This window comes from Lissotriton vulgaris, chromosome 4_1 (assembly GCF_964263255.1).
Source record: "Lissotriton vulgaris chromosome 4_1, aLisVul1.2, whole genome shotgun sequence".
NCBI lineage: Eukaryota > Metazoa > Chordata > Amphibia > Caudata > Salamandridae > Lissotriton > Lissotriton vulgaris.
The window spans coordinates 1,107,888,682-1,107,907,485 of NC_141691.1; the positions used below are offsets into that span (position 1 = coordinate 1,107,888,682).

Below are 18,804 nucleotides of genomic sequence, written 5' to 3' on the forward strand. Positions count from 1 at the left end.
CTGCAAACGGGCTCAGCTCTTGCCAGAGCACCATCTCACATGATTCCAAGCACTCTGCCTTCAGGATTGTCAAGGCCTGCCGTAGGAGTGACTGATAGGAATCTATGTGTCCATTTTAGGGTTAGATATAGGTATACTATATCTAAAGCAAAGGATGATTACACCACCTTGCCCCAGCTGTCGTGCAGCCAGTTGTGTCAGATTTAGATGGCCAGCCAGGGGTGGCATAATACATGCTGCAGCCCCTGGCAGGCCCTGGGTACACCTATGCCCTGAGTTACAGGGTCTGATAAGGTGGCCCAGTACCAATTGGTAAATGCACCTAAGGTACACGTGTCAATTTAGTGAGAGAACAGCAAGCCTGTGGGTCTGATTAGCAGGCCCACAGCCAGAGAAGTCGTAAACCAGTGAAGCAAAAAGCAAAAATCTGGGCTGATCATAGGATTGCAGACCCTACTCTCTTACAAGCCCTTTAACAGAATTTGTGGCACTCATTACATTCTTTTTTCTGCTTTTATACATTTTGAGTCAGTTTCTATTGATCAAACGTTTCCAGCGCATATCTTTCCAGCGATTAAGCCACTCATGACTAAGGCTGTTAGCCTTCTAATCTGTCTTCTGCCTACACCATTAGTATGCCATTGCATGTGAAAGAAATACCTTTTATTCATTCCAATATATAAGACTCAGTTTGAACAGGCCACTTCACAAGCAAAATGTGACCTAGTAAAACACTTTCCCCTGCTCCTCAATTTTATCTTGTGTAAGTTTCTACTGATTTGATAGAGATGATAACTTGTAAATGCCAGTTTTGCAGCGTGAATCTTTCTGGATTCACTATGCTGTGCATTATTCCGCAGTCTAGTGGTTGGGTCTGGACTCGTTGTCTTTTCTTTTTTTTTTTTTTTTTCGTAGCCCAGGTGGACGTCGACGTCCCACCTTTTGGTGTCCTTCCTGTGACGTCGGCATGCTTCCTGCGGAAGCTCCCACCCTTGGGCGCCATCTTCAGATTCTTTTTTCCGCCGTTGGGTCTGGATCGTTCCAGAGAGGGCTCCAGAGATTAGGAGGAGAGGGAAGCAAAACTCGAGGAAATTTTGGGGAAAAGCTTTGAGAAGACGAAGGAAGACTGCACCATCGAAAGGACGACGAAGAAAGGAAAATGTCAACACTTTTTCGACGTCCAAACGAGATTGCGCGACAAGGGGACACCCTGAACGCAAGACATGGACAACACACCATTTAAATTCTGTCGCAACTGCCACCATAAGTACGCGAAGAAGGACCAGCACCCAGTCTGTAACCTCTGCCTGCCGGTCAACCACGAAAGCAAGATCTGCAACGCCTGCTCCGCATTCACGCCGAAGACCCTTCGAATCAGAGAGAGGCAAAGAATTGCAAACTACACCATGCAGGGCAAGGGGCAACCGCCGTCCCTTCGAGACCTGGGGCTCTCGAGCGACGAGGAAGATTGCGCCACCGAAGAAGACTTCGACTACACGGTCGCAGAGACCGATATAAAGAAGACTACAAAAAAGGTAAGAGACTCGACGCCCCTAAAAGGCCCGAAAGACTCTCGACAGTCTACCCAAGACTCTCGGAAAAACGAGGCCAAGACCCTGAAAGAGCAGCCGCCGAAAGCTTCGGCCTCCGCAGCAACATCCAGGCCCAGCGGATCCTCACAGAAGGACTCCCTGTCGCCGAGGGACAGTGACCAACCAAAGTCGTCAAACCTTCCAAGAAAAGGAGCCCTCGACTCCGAAAACATCTTCGAAGCCGACGTCGAAAGACGCAAAACAAGTCTCGCCGCCGAAAGCAGCCTCGCCGCCGAAACCAATCTCGGCGCCAAAACCAATCTCGGCGCCGTCTGGCGCACCGAAAAGAACGGCACAACCACTCGACGCCGACCAGGCGGCGGAGATGGAAAGGAAGAAAAGGAGACTCTAAGCAGAGATGGAAAACATCCTGCAGTGAAAGAAAGATTTCGACGAAAAATGAAAAATTACAGAATTCAGTCGAGGCCCAAGTCACCGGAAACACACTTGGTCGAGGAAGAAGATGAGGATGAATTTGAGGTCGAAACAGTGTCTGAGAACTTAGAAGATCTGCCATATCAGGAAGATGATAACCCCTATTACGATGAGGAGGCAGATGACGGATAGAGGGTGTACCAAGAATCAGCATACTCAGATACACAGGACGAAGAGTGGCAGGACATCGAAGCTGAGAGTCCAGAAGAGTGGGTAGACACACATCCGGTGAGGTCCTCGCCGCCTGATGACATTAAACGCATTAAGGAGGCAGCAACAGCATTCAGAGTCAAACTAGAAGAGGAGGTGCCAAAAGGGGATTTCCTTGTAGAAACACTACTCCCAATGCAAACTAAGAGCCAATACCTGCCAATGCTTGAATGCATCAAAGGGCAAGGAAGAGAGGCATTCAAGGAGCCTGCTACTTGTAAACCCGTCACGCTAAGGACGGAGAAAAAATACAAGCACTCCTCAAAGGACCCAGCCTACATACAGGGGACGGTCACTGCAGACTCCATCATCACCGTAACAGCAAGGAGAAGGGCCAATGTCCCAACTACTTCTGGTCCACCCCCAGACAAAGAGAGCAGGAGGATGGACCTAACAGGGAGAAGAATCAAAAGGAATCCCGCTATGCACTGGCGCATGGCTAATTCAAACGCACTGCTCAACAGACACCATTACCAGATCATGGACGAACTGGGGCAGCTGGTGAAACACCTCCCTCAAGAATACCAACAAAGGGCTTTACACCTAGTAGAGGAGGCGAAGAACGTGGCAAACTCTTGCCTGAAAACAGCACTGTACGCTGCAGACACTGCCAGCAGGCTTATGATGCTAGGCATCACAGAAAGAAGACAAGCCTGGCTCAGAATATCAGGCTTTAAACCGGAGGTGCAACACAACATCCTGAACACCCCGTTCAACGGTGAAACACTGTTCGGAGCACCAGTGGACGACAAGCTCTCACAGCTCAAAGGATAATGACACAGCAAGATCCATGGGGGCCTTGCAATTCATGGGAGCAAAGAGGGACCCCGTCACGGAGACCACACGGGAGAGGGGGGTAACCAGCCGGGAACGTCGCATCAGTCCTTCCGACATTCCCACCAAAGCGACACCCATACGCAACAAGGCCAGCAAAAACAACACTGGCAATATCAACACAGGGGCCAGTCCTTTTGCGGGAGGGCAAGTGGACGTGGAAACAGGAGGGGCGGACAGCAAACCACCTCCAAGTGACTCGGCCACATTGATGGTTCATACCCTTCCAAAATCTCAAAGGGTGGAGCACAAAAACAAGAAACACGAGTGTTGCGCACCAAAAGAGCACGACCACGTAACACCAGTGGGAGGAAGATTAAAACTTTATCTCCAGGAGTGGAAGAAAATTACAACAGACAAATGGATCATCAACACAATACAGTACGGGTACTGCATAGAGTTAAAAAAAACACCAACAAGCAGAATAGTAAAGAAAAGAACACTAGCAAACAAGGAACTAGAGCTTCTTCAGAGGGAGGCAGAGTAACTCCTATTAAAGGAGGCTATAGCCTGTACCCCCCATGGAAAGGAACAAGGGGGTGTACTCTATGTTCTTCCTAGTACCCAAGGTAGACGAAACAATGAGACCCATCCTGGACCTACGGTCACTCAACAAATTCATAAAAACACAAAAATTCAAAATGACATCCCTGCAAGAAGTACTTCCACAGCTCCAAACGGGGGATTTCATGGTCACCATAGACCTAAAAGATGCCTACCTGCACATCCCAATAAACAGACGGCACAAACCTCTGTTACGATTTGCAATCAACTCAAATCACTACCAATTCACAGCATTGGCCTTCGGACTAAAATCTGCACCGAGGGTATTCACAAAATGTCTGGCAGCAGTCGCAGCTCACTTAAGGAGAAAGGGGATACACGTTAACCCTTACCTAGACGACTGGCTAATAAAGGCAAAGTCATACAACACGTGCAAGCAGCACACTCAAATCGTGACAGACACACTGATGGCAATGGGTTTCTCCATCCACTGGAAAAAATCCTCGATAAACCCAGAACAGATAAAGATATTTCTGGGGGCAAAAATAAACACTCGTGCAGGGGAAGGTGTTTCCCAGCGCGAAAAGAACGATGGCACTGTTGAAGGAGACTCACCTCTACCAGAAGGGGCAAGCTCTGACCGTGAGGACGGTGAGCAAAATGATGGGCATGATGGCCTCATGCATCCACATAGTACCAAATGTACGACTACACATGAGACCACTCCAGGAGTGGCTGCAGGACCAATGGTCACAAGCGACAGGGTGTTGGGAGGACCTAGTGGTTGTAACGCACGCAGTGCACAAGGAGATATCCTGGTGGAACAAAGGAAACATAACAAAGGGGAAACTTCTAACACCACCAACACCAACAGTGACCATCACCACAGACTCATCTCAAAAAGGATGGGGAGCACACATGGGAAAACTCAGTGAGGGGTCTGTGGACACAAGCGGATGCGGTAAAACACATCAATTACCTAGAACTAAAGACCGTTCTCCTAGCTATGAAAGCTTTCCAAACGAAGTTGTACAACCAAACAGTGTTGATCCAGACGGACAACACAACAGCGATGTTCTACATAAACAAACAGGAAGGAACACAATCAGCCCTGCTATCAGAACTAGCACAGGAAATATGGAAATGGGCAATACCTCTGAAGATAGATTTACTGGCGATACATCTTCCAGAAAAGGGCAACGTGGAAGCGGACTGGCGCAGCAGACAGACATCGGCCCCACACGAATGGGAGCTAAATGCACAAGAAACAAAAACTGTTCGACAGGTGGGGAACACCGTCAATAGATCTGTTTGCAACACGCCAGAATGCAAAATGCCAACACTTCGCATCGAGGCAACCAGGGGGAAGGGTCCCTGGGGAATGCCCTATGGAATGCCCTATGGATAAGCTGGTCAAAGACATTTGCCTACGCTTTTCCGCCGATTCCCCTGATACACAAGGTACTCGGCAAGTGCAGGACAAGCAACATGACCCTGATACTGGTCGCACCCCAGTGGGCCAGGCAGACCTGGTATTCGCAGATTATGGAAATGACAGAGTGCACCACACAGATTTGGGAGAAAGAAAGACCTACTCTCCATCCAAAACGGAGAGGTCTTGCATCCAGAACCAGAAAGTCTCAGCCTAGCAGCATGGCTCCTGAGGACTTAGAGTTCGCACACCTAAAGCTACCTGAAAGTATTCTGAGGGTACTTCGAGAGGCAAGAAGAGACCAAGCACACTGAAGTGCTACGTGGCCAAATGGGAGAGGTTTACACTATGGTGCAGAAAGGAGGGACTGCACAACAAAATGACAAGGGACTCTACAGTGCTTAAGAACCTCACGCACCTGCTTGAGACTAACCTGAGCTCTTCATCGCTAAGAGTACACCTAGCAGCCATTGTCGCTTACACTATAGGAGAAACAGGCAAAAGCTTCTTTACTTCCATGATTGTAAAAAGATTCTTGGAAGGCGCAAAAAGGATTGCACCACCTAAAAGGTTGCCAGCACCTGCATGGAACCTCAATATAGTGCTAACAGAACTCATGAAAGCACCCTTTGAACCAAGGCAAAAAGCATCACTACATATGCTAACGTTAAAAACGGCATTCCTAGTGGCAATCCCCTCGCTACGCAGAGTAAGCGAACTACAAGCGTTGACGCTACAGGAACCCTTCATACAAATTCACAACGATAGGGTGGTGATGAGAATGGACCCACACTTTATGCCAAAGGTGGTGTCCAAGTTCCACGTAAAACCAAGCAATCAAATACCAAGTTTCTTCCAGAAACCAAAAACGAAAGCAGAAAGCACTGCACACTTTGAACGCAAGACGTGCAGTCATGCATTACATAGAAAGAACTAAAGACCACAGGAAAACAAAAGTTTTGTGTCATTTGCAGAAAGCTTCATGGGAAAAGCTGTTACTAAAGGGACAATTGCACGATGGATCGCGCAAATTATACAATTCTGCCACAAACAAGCTGGGCAAGAACTAACCGAGGGGCCACGGGCCCATTCAACAAGGAAAAAGGGAGCTACAATAGCCTTCTTGGCAAACACTCCCATGCAGGACATATGCCTGGCGGCAACATGGGCTTCTGTGCACGCGTTTACAAAACACTACTGTGTGGACATACAAATGAACAAGGAAGCACAAGTGGGACAGAAAGTGCTTCAGCACATATTCAAGAACACAAGCTCATCTTCCACCCAACCGCCACAATAACAAACCGCTACAAAGTCTATGCACAGCATAGTGAATCCAGAAAGATTCACGCTGCAAAACTAATAGTTTCTTACCTGTCGGTGTAGTTTTTCAGCTTGAAGATCTTTCTAGATTCACTAGCGAACCCACCCACCTCCGCCAGAAAGATGAGGCTGGAGAAAAGAGGTGGTAAACAAACAAAAAAAAAGACTTTAATGGAACTTCAAGGAAAAGAGCGGTAAAAGAAAAGATCGAAACATTGCCGTACAATTCGGTAACAGAACACAAACGGAAAAAGAAAAAAGAATCCGAAGATGGCACCCAAGGGTGGGAGCTTCCGCAGGAAGCATGCCGACGTCACAGGAAGGACACCAAAAAGTGGGAAGTCAACGCCCACCTGGGCTACGAAAAAAAAAACTAAGAAAAGACTACGATTCTGGACCCAACCACTAGACCGCGGAATAATGCACAGCATAGTGAATCCAGAAAGATCCTCAAGCTGCAAAACTACACCGACAGGTAAGAAACTATTCGTTCTCCCAGTAGGATATTTATCCACCACCAGTCATGAAATATTATATTGCTTGTTGAAAACCATTTTTGCAGTAAAGTTGTATACCCTTGTTAAAACTATTCAGAGCAACATCATGGGACCTTTGTTGTGGAGCACTGTGGTATTTCTTCCTAAACAGAGTTTTAAGGTAGGTTTACATGAACTGATAGACACAAATTAACCCGTTTAGCAAAATATTTAAGTTTGTTGTAAAATGTCTGACCATGTGATGGCAGTGTAATACATAATTTTGCCCTGACGGAGAATACTCTGAATTGGATTGATTATACTTGGTTTGAATGCATGACTAAATAAATAATTCAATTATGTTCTTAAAGCAGATGAATGAAGTGGCACAGAATCCTGCAGTGGTAACACAACCTCCATCTTCTCAGGGTGCCGGAAATGATTATCGTACGAGCACGGATAGAGCCTCTCAATACAAGGTATTTAAAATACAACAAAGCCATGCTACTACTAATGCTGTTATAACATTGTACATAATCTGAAAGGGATGGACTTGTTTCAGTTTTTTTAACTGGGGGGATCACTGTTCACCAATTGCATTTCTACTTGGTGAACCTCCACTATAAATGTTTCTGTGGGTGTTTGGTTTTCCTATTAACTTGAACCTGTTGTCCTATGCCCAGTATTTCAAAATAATGTGTTCGAGGTATATGAGCTGTAGATTGTATACTTGTGCATAGATCGCCTTCTTGTGTTGGGCTCGGATGTTTGCACTTTGTTTTTGTCTTGGAGGAAGTCGTTTGTAGTCACGAGGTAGGTGACTCCTCCTTAGGACGATAGTACGCATGGGCATCCACTCCATCTCCAGATTGTTTTTTTTCACCATCGGGTTTGGATGTGACTTGCTGCGCTCCGGCTCGATATTGGTTTCGAATCTCCCTTCGACGCGCAATCCCTCTCCACTTGATGGTATTGTTTCAAAACCGTTTTGCTTTCAACGCACATAGTTAAAAACAAAGTCCTCGATCCTCGACGCGGGCCATTGGGCCTATCCGCGCTGACCATGCCTGCAGTCAATGGAAAGGACTCCTTTCATAAAATGCCCCAGGTGTGGTACTAAGTTCCCACACACGGACTTGCATGAGGTCTGTAACCTCTGCCTCTTCCCGTAGCACTTCGACAAGAACTGTGAGGCCTGATCATCTTTCAGGTTGAAGACAACCTCTGTGATCGTCTGGCTCGACGTCACAAAATGTCTTGCGGAAGCGGCTCGATTCCGGACATCTTCGTTGCTGATCCCAATGTCCATCCGGAGCAACAAGGTGATGAAGACTTCTCTGTTGAAGTCGAAACAATCACCCCGGGTCAACGGTCCGTGAGTACCGAAACCCCTCTCTCAACCAAAATCAAACCTAAGGCTCCGGTAACACTTTCGGGCTCGGGTCGACACCAGCAACATGTCTCAGACGCGCTGACCCGGCTATGAGACCTAAACCTAAGCCTTCCGGCTCGGCTCGAGCCAACCCCATTCTGGTGCAGAAAAGTCACCTTCTGCGGCAAAGCACAAAACTATAGATATACCGCACCCATCTTTGTTGACACCAAAGACACCCTCGACGCCCAAGCTCTCTGCGTCGAAACATACCAAAGACAAACCTTCGGAGCTGAAAAAAGTCTCGGAGTCGCAAACTCCTAGAATAAAACCTAAGGAGCCAAGATCCCACAGAGCCTCAGAGACTAGGTCCAAAGAAAATTTTGACGCAAAATGTTCGGTACCAAATAAAGACATTTTACCCCTGTAACCTGTACCTGATTATTTGAATCCCAAACAAACAACTCTTTCTATTGATCCAGAGACTGGCAAAGTGGTCACCAATTCTCTAAAAAAGAGTAAAGTGGACACTTCAGAGGAACCTGAAATACCCCTAAAAATAAAGGAGATGAGTACTAACACCTCCCCACCTCCTTCTCCTCCTCCTCCTCCTCCTCCAGCTGATCAAAATCTTCTCATTTCTCCACCACACTCCACATACATTGTTTCACCTCAAACATCAGATACTGAGTATGATCATTCCGATGAGGGTGGGAATATAGATCCATTTGGGGATGATGCACATACCATCCCACACGATGTAGACCCTTGCGATGACTACAACACGGATTCCGACCCACATAATGACTTGGACCTCTATCCATCGCATTCTAGCCCATCACCACCAGATGACAATATTGGGTTTGCGCAACTTATCAATAGGGCTTCCCAAAACCATGGGATAGCATTACATTCAGATCCCTTAGAGGGTGATTTTTTTACTCGAAACATTTGCATCCTCGCAAAAGTCCACTCGCACCGTGCCAATGTTAAAAGGCATGCTCAAACATGCCCCGAAGTTTTTAAGGACCCTGTCCGAGTCAAGATTCTAAACACAAGGATAGATAAAAAGTATAAGGCAGCTCCCAATGACCCCATTTACATTAAAGGTCCGGTCCCTTTAGATTCTCTTGAGGTGTCTAATGCACGCTAGTGGGCAAACTCGGAGAGTACAGCCGACAACCCCCCTTCCTGATAAGGTGTCAAAGCTAATAGATGCATCTGGTAAATGCATTGCGCCACAGGCTGCAAATCATTGGCGGATTGACCATGCCCAAGCTTTATTGGCTAGGTACGACAGGGCTCACTATGACGAGCTTGAAAAGCTCATGGAACACCTTCCTGACTTTACAAACAAAATGCCAACAACCTTATACAAGAGGGGGAATTAATCACAAACACCTCAATTAAATGTGTGCTTGACACAGCTGATATCGTTCGATGCATGTGGGCTGCTGAATTCATATCTGTGCATAGATCGCCGCCTAGTGTTGGGCCCAGATGATTGCATATTGTTGTCCTGGAAGAGTCTTCGAAGTATCGCGAGATAGGTGGCTCCCACCCTGGATTACAGTGCGCCCGGGCATCCTCTCCATCCTCAGATTGTTTTTTTCCGCCATTGGGTTCGGATGTTACTATCTTAGCTCAAGTTAGGAAAACTTTCTACAAAGCCAAAAGGCTTTCGACAGCGTTGGTATCGTTTCGTTCGGTACCGGTAACTTTCCTTCGAGAGGACATCGAGGACTCAGACGGTTTTTCTTTCCACACTCGACCCGATCTTCGATCTACAATGGAAAGAAGCCCATTCAAGAGGTGTCCACTTTGCAATGCAAAATACCCGCACATCGATGACCTCCGGTGTGCAACAAGTGCCTGTCCCCGGATCACAACGAAGCCAACTGTATGGCCTGTGCCCGGTTCAGGGCGAAGAAAACTCTTCGGATTCGACGCGCGGCTCGATTGGAGTCGCAGAGATCAGCGCCTATTCCAGAAAACATCTTCGGGACCGAAGTCGAGGAGGTCGTTGATCTGGAGGATCGGGACTACCACTCAGATGCAGCTTCGGGCCATGACTCAGAGTATGACGCCGAAGAGATGCTAGAAGAAGACGAAAACGTTGTTGAAGAGGTAGGAGACGACGCAGAGGCCCTTGGGCCGTAGAAGATGGCTCAGGTGAGGAGCTAGGCCCAACCGGCTATACGGGGGCCGACGATGACGCACTCAATAAGGCTCAGGTCGAGGGATCGCCACAAGGCCTTACCCGAGATCTACAACCTCGTTCTACAGCCCCGCATAAAGGCCCGGCTTCGAACATTAATATAGAGCCATCGGTATTGAATCCGCCATCGGTCGATCCAAAGAAATCTAAATCGAAACCAAAAGCATTGCTGCCAAAACCGAAACCAAAAGTGCAACTAACTCTGGTCGGCTCCAAGGCCTCAAACCCCTCAGAGCCGAAGAAACAGAAAATGGCCGTCTATACCGAAATGCTCAAGAAGGTCATCGAACCGAAAGTTGGGGCACTGAAGACCAAAGTCAAGGGTGTCGAACCAACAAGGCCGACGTCAAAGGGAGTCGACACACACAAGAGACTCGAACCGAAAGAAGGGGTCGATCCTCGGTCGAGGCCTGCGGACAAGACGAAGACTGGCTCCAAGGACCCTGTTGAGTCGACGCAGCCGAGTCCATTCATAGCCAAAGAAGTGTCGGAGTCACTCCAACGCATCAAAGATAAGGCTACATCGGTCGGGCCGAAGAAGGCCCCAACACCAAAGCTGGTCGGAAACGTTCAGACCGCGTCGAAACCGATCAAATTCGGGTTGCCACCCACGGTGCGTCCGAAGATGTTCGAACCAAAAAGTGGTATTGGAGCCATTAAAAAAGTGTCGACGGAAGTGGAGGCTACAGAAGAGCCTGAAGAACAGGAGTCGAGGCAATACATGGACTCAGAAACTGGTAGACTTTCCATATATAAAAGGAAAATGATACCAGAAACACCCATGGAGTCATATAAGATTCCCTTAAAAAAGAAGAGGGATTCAACAACATCTTGTGGAACCCCTCCAATCCTATGGACAAGAACCTCAGACCTTTTCACCCACATACTCAGATGTGGATGCAGGGTGTGAGAAGTTGGCCTGATATGCAGTGCTCACTATTCTAGTGAACACTATGCATCAGTCCAGACAACCCTTATTGATGATTGGTTGTAAGTCAACCTTATAGACCAGCTATCCTAGTAGCGTGGATACGAGCAGTCTAAGGCTTAAGACTCGAGAGGGCGTGTTAAGCCAGCTGTTATACCATCACATATACCCCTTGAACACCAAGTGAAAGGACACCACACAAGTGTTATGAAAATAAACAGTGTATTTATTAGAATCACAACAGCCCTGTACTCTTTATGAGGACAGGGTACTAAGCACAGTTCGAGGCATGTGGGCTGCTGAATTCATATCTGTGCATAGATCGCCGCCTAGCGTTGGGTCCGGATGATTGCACATTGTTGTCCTGGAAGAGTCTTCGAAGTATCACGAGATAGGTGGCTCCTCCCCTGGACTACAGTGCGCATGGGCATCGCCTCCATCTCCAGATTGTTTTTTTCCGCCATTGGGTTCGGATGTGTGTCGGTTCCCTCTGTCGGAACCGATAGTTGTTAACTCTCTTAACTCGAGACCAAAAGGTCTTTAGGCTTGGCGCCGGTATCGTTTCGTTCGGGTTTTACTGTTTTCTTCAGCTCCGAACTCTCTCTGCCCTTCCGCGTGCTGTCGGCGCGGACGGTCCTACACGACGCTCCAGACATGGAACGGACTCCGTTTAAACGGTGCCCGGTGTGCAACTCTAAATACTCGCACCTCGACGTGCACCCAGTGTGCAACACTTGTCTGTCGCCAGACCACGACGAGGCCAGGTGTATGGCCTGCTCCAGGTTCCGGTGCAAGAAGACCCTCAAGATTCGTCGGGCTGCCAGGCTCCAGGCCCAGATGTCTGCGCCCCTGCCGGACGACATCTTCGAAGAAGACGTTGGAGGCGACAATGTCCAACAGGTTTCGGACTCTAGCCCTGCGTCCGAGGGGGATGCCTACGACGCAGGAGACGAGGAGTTTGACGAAGCCGGCGACGAGGTAGGGGACGACGATGGGGCCATTGCCACCGTGGGGGATAGCTCGGAGGAGGAGCATCCCCGAACTGACTCAGGGGTCGACCCCCTTCCTGCGGCCCAGGTCGAGGGATCGTCTTCGGGCCTTACCCAAGACCCCGTTCTTAGTCCAGCAGCCCCGCCTACGGGCCCGGCCACGGACATTTTGGAGGTGCCACTCACGTTTCCGAAAACGAAAGTGAAGCCTTCGGGATCAACACCTCTGGTTTCAAAAGTGAAAGCGGTACAGAAGGCTCTGGAGGCGTCAAAGTCTAAGAAATTAAAAATGGCCGACATGGAGAGTCCCGCCAAGATGGCCGATCCGAGGGCCTCAGGGTCGGTGCCGAAGGCGAAGATGGTCGCGGTCGATGACCCGAAGAAGGCTTCGAAGAAGCGTCAAGGCGATCCCAAGCCTCTGGCTTCGCCGGCTCCGGCCGTCGGAGCCAAGGACGGTGACGCGTCGACTCCGAAGACGGTGCCTCTCGCCAACACCACTCCCAAGTCAGGGAAATCGCACGAGGCGGTCAATCCCTCTCCAGCCCTTTCGAAGAAGGTCGAGGAGTCCCTGCAGCGGATTCGGAAGGTCGCGGTGCTTCCCGAACCTGAAGATGGGGTGTCGAAGCCCGCGCTGAAGCCGTCGAAGACACAAAAGCCTATCCGCTTCACCCTGCCGCCGAAGTCGACGCCGAAGGCCTTCGCTTCGAAGCATGGGGCTGGTGTGCCCTCGAAGGAGGTGTTGACGCCCAAAGCGTCTCCAGTGGTGTCTAAGCCTCGGCTCCAGCCACTTGCGGAGGAAGAGCGTCGTGAGGTCATCATCGACGCCAATACCGGGAAACTGTCCCTCCTCAAAAGGAAAATCACCACGGAGCCGGTGTTGGAACATTTTCGCATTCCTCTCAAAAACAAGGACTCGGCGTCTCCAAGAGACCTGCCGCGTTCACTGACTCACTCCAACGCGGGGGATGGTGACGAGGAGGCGGTCGAGTAAAACTATCCGGCGTACTCTGATCCGGAGGAGGAACATGAACCTTGGTCTGCCGGAGGCGACCCTGAGGACCCGCAGTCGGGTCAAGAACCGCAACTCTTTGCGGCGAAAACTTCGCCAACGGAGGACTCTGCGGCCTTCAACGCTTTGATCGAGAGAGCTGCAGCTAACCATGATGTCGAGCTGCAATCCGATCCTGTGGATGTGGACTTTTTATTTGACACTTTCTCTGTGGCCGAAAAGTCAATCAAAACTCTGCCAATGCTCAAGGGAGTGCTCAAGCACGCGCAGGAGGTCTTCAAGGAGCCCACTCGGGCACGTGTCATCAATCCACGCATTGATAAGAAATATAAGGCAGCGCCCTCGGATCCAACATGTATCAAGGGACACTTGCCACTGGACTCTTTGGTTGTATCCAACGCTCGCAAGAGGGCGAACTCACAGACAACTGGTGACGCTCCTCCCCCAGACAAAGAGTCAAAAATATTTGAGGCCTCAGGGAAACGGATTGCTGCACAGGCAGCTAACATTTGGCGCCTCTCAAACACGCAGGCCCTACTTGCACGCTACGATAGGGCTCATTACGACACCCTAGGAGCACTACTGCAGCACTTGCCTGACCAGTACAAGGAGGCAGGGGAAATGTTAATTCAAGAGGGAAAGCTCATCACAAACGCTTCCATCAAATGTGCGCTAGATGTGGCTGATACAGCCTCCAGGGCAATCAACACTAGTGTGTTGCTCAGAAGACATGCATGGCTTAGGATTTCAGGGTTTAAACCTGATATACAAACGACCATCCTGAACCAGACGGTTAATCCTGACCATTTGTTTGGCCCCGAGGTTGATGCGACGCTTGAAAAAAGATACAGACACTGCTAAGTCTATGGGGGCCCTCCAGTTTCAGCAGTTTCTGGGTGGTTCCTTTCGCCGCTCCAATACCAGAGGCACCTCAAGGGGTCAGGCATCGCCATCCACCCAGTACTACAAGGGCAATACCCAAACCTCATACACCAACAAGGGTAGAGGTGGCTACAGAGGCAACAATGTCAAGGGCAGGGGACGTGGAAACAACAGCTCCAGGTCCACCGCCGCCAACAAGCAGTGACGTCTTGTCACTGCCCCCCGACCACATAACACCGGTCGGGGGGAGACTCCAGCAGTTCCTGCCCGTGTGGAGATCCATCACCACGGACAGGTGGGTCAAATCTCTTGTCCAGTACGGTTACTGTCTGGAACTTACTTCCACTCCACCAAACATACCTCCAAGAAGCCGTCCTATGTCCGGCGAGCACTTGCACTTGTTGCAGCAGGAAGTTCAGGTCATGCTGCAAAAAGGGGCAATAGAGCTCGTCCCACTACAAGAAAGGGGAACAGGGGTGTACTCTCTGTATTTTTTAATCCCCAAAAAGGACGGATCTCTCAGGCCCATCCTGGACCTCAGGCCCCTCAACCGGTACATCCTCTCGGAGCACTTCCATATGCTCACGTTACAGCAGGTACTCCCTCTGCTTCAGCAGGGGGACTTCCTGGCTACGCTGGATCTAAAGGATGCATACTTTCATATCCCCCTGCATCCTTCCCACAGGAAGTATCTCAGATTCACGATTCAAGACCAGCACTACCAGTTCAGGGTTCTGCCGTTCGGGGTCACCACAGCGCCAAGGGTTTTTACAAAGTGCCTGGCGACTGTGGCGGCGCATCTACGACGCCAGAACGTCCACGTCTACCCTTATCTGGACGACTGGCTCATTCAGGCAAAAACAGAACAGCAGTGCGCCGACCACGTGTCCCGCACCATTCATCTCCTGCACGATCTGGGATTCTCTCTGAACTACCCGAAATCCCATCTCCAGCCCGCCCATGTACGACAGTATCTGGGCGCGACGATAAACACTCTGGCGGCCACCGCGCAGCCAAATTCAGTGAGAATCTCCAGTATCCAAACGCTGATCCAACGATTCAGGCATCAACACTCGCTTCCAGCGAAGGTGTTCATGCAGTTGATAGGCATGATGGCCTCCTGCATCTCCATTGTCCCGCACGCGAGACTACATATGCGTCCGCTTCAGGAGTGCCTAGCACGTCAGTGGACTCAGGCTCATGGGCAACTGACAGACCTAGTGTTGGTGAGCGGTCGGGCATACAACTCTCTGCATTGGTGGAATCCACAAAACCTTTGCAAGGGCCGACCATTCCAAGAGCCTGTGCCACAGATTATCCTGACAACAGACGCCTCTCTCCAGGGATGGGGAGCTCATGTACTCCACTACACGGTGCAGGGACTATGGACACTACAGCAAAGGAAGATTCACATCAACGTTTTGGAACTGATGGCAATCTTCATGGCCTTGAAGGCATTCAAAGTACATCTGTGCAACAAGGTCGTGTTGATCCGGACGGACAACATGACGGCCATGTACTACATTCAGAAGCAGGGAGGCACACATCCTCCGCAGCTGTCTCATCTGGCTCAGAGCATGTGGAAGTGGGCCATTCAGAGGAACATCTTCCTCATGGCAGAGCATCTCCCGGGCAAGGACAACCAGATGGCGGACCTGCTCAGCAGGCACAGCCATCAAATGCACGAGTGGGAGATGCATCCATCAGTACTCCAACCGTACTTCCAAAGGTGGGGTCATCCAGAGATAGACCTGTTCGCCACAAAGGAGAACGCAAAATGCCAAAGCTTCGCCGCCAGGTTCCCACATCCGCAATCACAGGGCAATGCGATGTGGATGAACTGGTCAGGCAGATTTGCGTACGCTTTTCCCCCAGCACCTCTGATACCGCTGGTGGCACGCAAGCTCAGGCAGCACTCGATGACTCTCATCCTGGTTGCTCCAACGTGGGCTCGCCAACCGTGGTACACCACGTTTCTGGAACTCTCCGTGGTACCGCATCAAAGGCTTCATCTCACTCCCAGCCTTCTGACGCAGAGCCATGGCGACATTCAGCACCCAGATCCGCAACAGCTCAACCTGGCGATCTGGCTCCTGAAGTCCTAGAGTTTGGCTACCTCAATCTTCCTCCCGATTGCATGAACATCATTCGGGAGGCAAGGAAGCCCACCACTAGAGCTTGTTATGCGGCTAAATGGAAGAGGTTTGTCATTTACTGTGTTAACCACGATATTGACCCGCTAGATGCTTCCATTCAAAACATCATTTGTTACCTGTTCCACCTGTACCAATGCAATTTGGCGTACTCTTCCATCCGCATTCACCTGTCTGCTATGGCAGCATACCTCCAGAATAGGCAACACCTGTCACTTTTTAAGGTCCCTGCTATCAAGGCTTTTCTGGAAGGACTTAAGTGAGTCATTCCACCAAGGACCCCACCAGCTCCAGAATGGAACCTCAATGTGGTTCTTACAAGACTGATGGGTCCTCCCTTCGAGCCACTGCACTCTTGTGAGCTTCAGTTTCTGACTTGGAAGGTTGCTTTCTTAGTAGCAATTTCATCGCTACGGAGGGTTAGCGAGCTGCAGGCGCTCACCATCCAAGAACCTTTCTTCCAAGTACACGCTAACAGGGTGGTGCTCCGCACTAACCCTAAATTCTTATCCAAGGTTGTATCTCAATTCCATATGAACCAGACAATTGAGTTGCCAGTGTTTTTTCAAAACCCAGAATCGCTGGCGGAGCGGATGCTCCACACCCTTGATGTTAAAAGGGCCTTAATGTACTACGTTGACAGGACAAAAGATTTTTGTAAGACCAAGCAACTTTTCGTTGCATTTGCCTCACACCACAAGGGAAACGCTATCTCCAAAGCAGGGATCGCTAGGTGGATTGTGAAATGCATCCAGATCTGTTACGCTAAAGCTAAACGCACTCTCACGATTCCACCGAGAGCCCACTCCACCAGAAAGTTGGGGGCCTCTATGGCTTTCCTAGGTAACATTCCCTTAGAAGATATTTGTAGAGCAGCCACATGGTCTACCACACATACTTTCACTAAACATTACTGTGTAGACGTGCACTCCAAACAGCAGGCTGCTGTTGGTCAGGCTGTTCTCAAGACACTTTTTCAGACTGCTGCAGCTGGCACGGGCGGCCGCCAATAACGGGAGGACTGCTATGTATTCTATGCACAGATATGAATTCAGCAGCCCACATGCCTCGAACTGCAAATGCTACTTACCAGTATGCATCTGTTCTTGGCATGTAGGGCTGCTGACATTCATATCGCCCCCCCTCCTCCCCGGCGCCTGTAGCAGCTGCAGTACTCATACACATGTATGTATACATATGCTCATAGCATGGGCATCACTTACACACTTCACTCCATCTCTGCCAATGGCTAAAAACAATCTGGGGATGGAGGCGATGCCCATGCGCACTGTAGTCCAGGGGAGGAGCCACCTATCTCGTGATACTTCGAAGACTCTTCCAGGACAACAATGTGCAATCATCCGGACCCAACACTAGGCGGCGATCTATGCACAGATATGAATGTCAGCAGCCCTACATGCCAAGAACAGACGCATACTGGTAAGTAGCATTTGCAATACAAAACTCTTAAGAAAATACTTAAGTTAGCACAGTATGTACAAATGCCCGAGGGGCACGGAAAACCATATACTCTGAAAGTGATATGCGAAATTACTAGCAGGTAAGTACAGTACTAATAGGCTTTGGAATCGCTAGGACTTGACTATAGAATCTTTAGATTACTTCTAGGAGGCCCAGGGGACTCGGGTGCAGAGTGTGCACTCTCACGCGTGATGCGGGACAAAGTCTATGGTAGCTAGTAAAAACAAAGTTAGTGTTCTCGGGCGAACCCGACCTGGTAGGAGGAAAACGAAAGTGGATTCTGACCCTTGGATAGTGAGGCTATGCTGGGGCACCGAAATGCCGAAGTTACCTAGCCCAGGGGCTGTAGCTGCATAGGTCTCAAAAGACCTGTAGGCTGTACTTCAGTGCTGGAGCTGCTCAGGGTCGGAGCTTCTCGGACCCCAAAGCACTCACCAGAGGATCCCTCGGCGGTCGTGCTGGAAAGAAGTTGTGCAGTCTTGAAGATGGCCGGTCCCTCGAGGTCTCGTCGCACTCACGGTTCTCAGCTTTGATGTAGAGGTCAGAGGTGCCAGGGAAGCCGGTTCTCGTCGAGCTGGGCAGTCGGATTCCGGAGGAAGGACTTGCAGCAGACCGCAGTGTTAAGATGGTGCCTGCGGATGCAGGGTGACTACTCCTTAGTCACAAGGGAGAATCTTGAAGAAGAAATCTTGAAGTCCTTTCGTAGAAAGTCGTGTCTTGATTCCAAAGATGATCTAATTTGGAAGGGGGCCTGCTCCTAACTTTATACTAGGAAAAGGGGCTGACCCGGTGACTAGGTCCTGCCTATGGGTGGGACTAGAAGGGGGGTGGTTACACCCCTCTCCCATGCCGGACTTTCCCCAGGCCAGGGGCTGGTGTGCCCCTGGAACTGGTTCTGGCCGGCCTATGCGTAGTGAGCACCGGGGTGCCACTCAGCAGTCACCTTCCTGTAAAGCCCTGCCTAC

At 49.8% G+C, this 18,804-nt stretch overlaps 1 protein-coding gene across 2 annotated transcripts in view; it reads left to right on the forward strand.

Moving 5' to 3' along the window:
• The window catches only part of LOC147722937 (uncharacterized), a 417,291-nt gene that overhangs the window by 260,185 nt on the left and 138,302 nt on the right, over window positions 1-18,804 (forward strand). Inside the window, exon 11 of one of the 2 annotated variants that reach the window (XM_086965333.1) lies at window positions 7,181-7,285. In XM_086965333.1, the coding sequence (XP_086821459.1) occupies window positions 7,181-7,285 (105 nt within the window). Of the gene's footprint in view, window positions 1-7,177; window positions 7,286-18,804 lie in introns of both variants that reach the window. The other variant, XM_086965332.1, reaches the window with a different exon arrangement.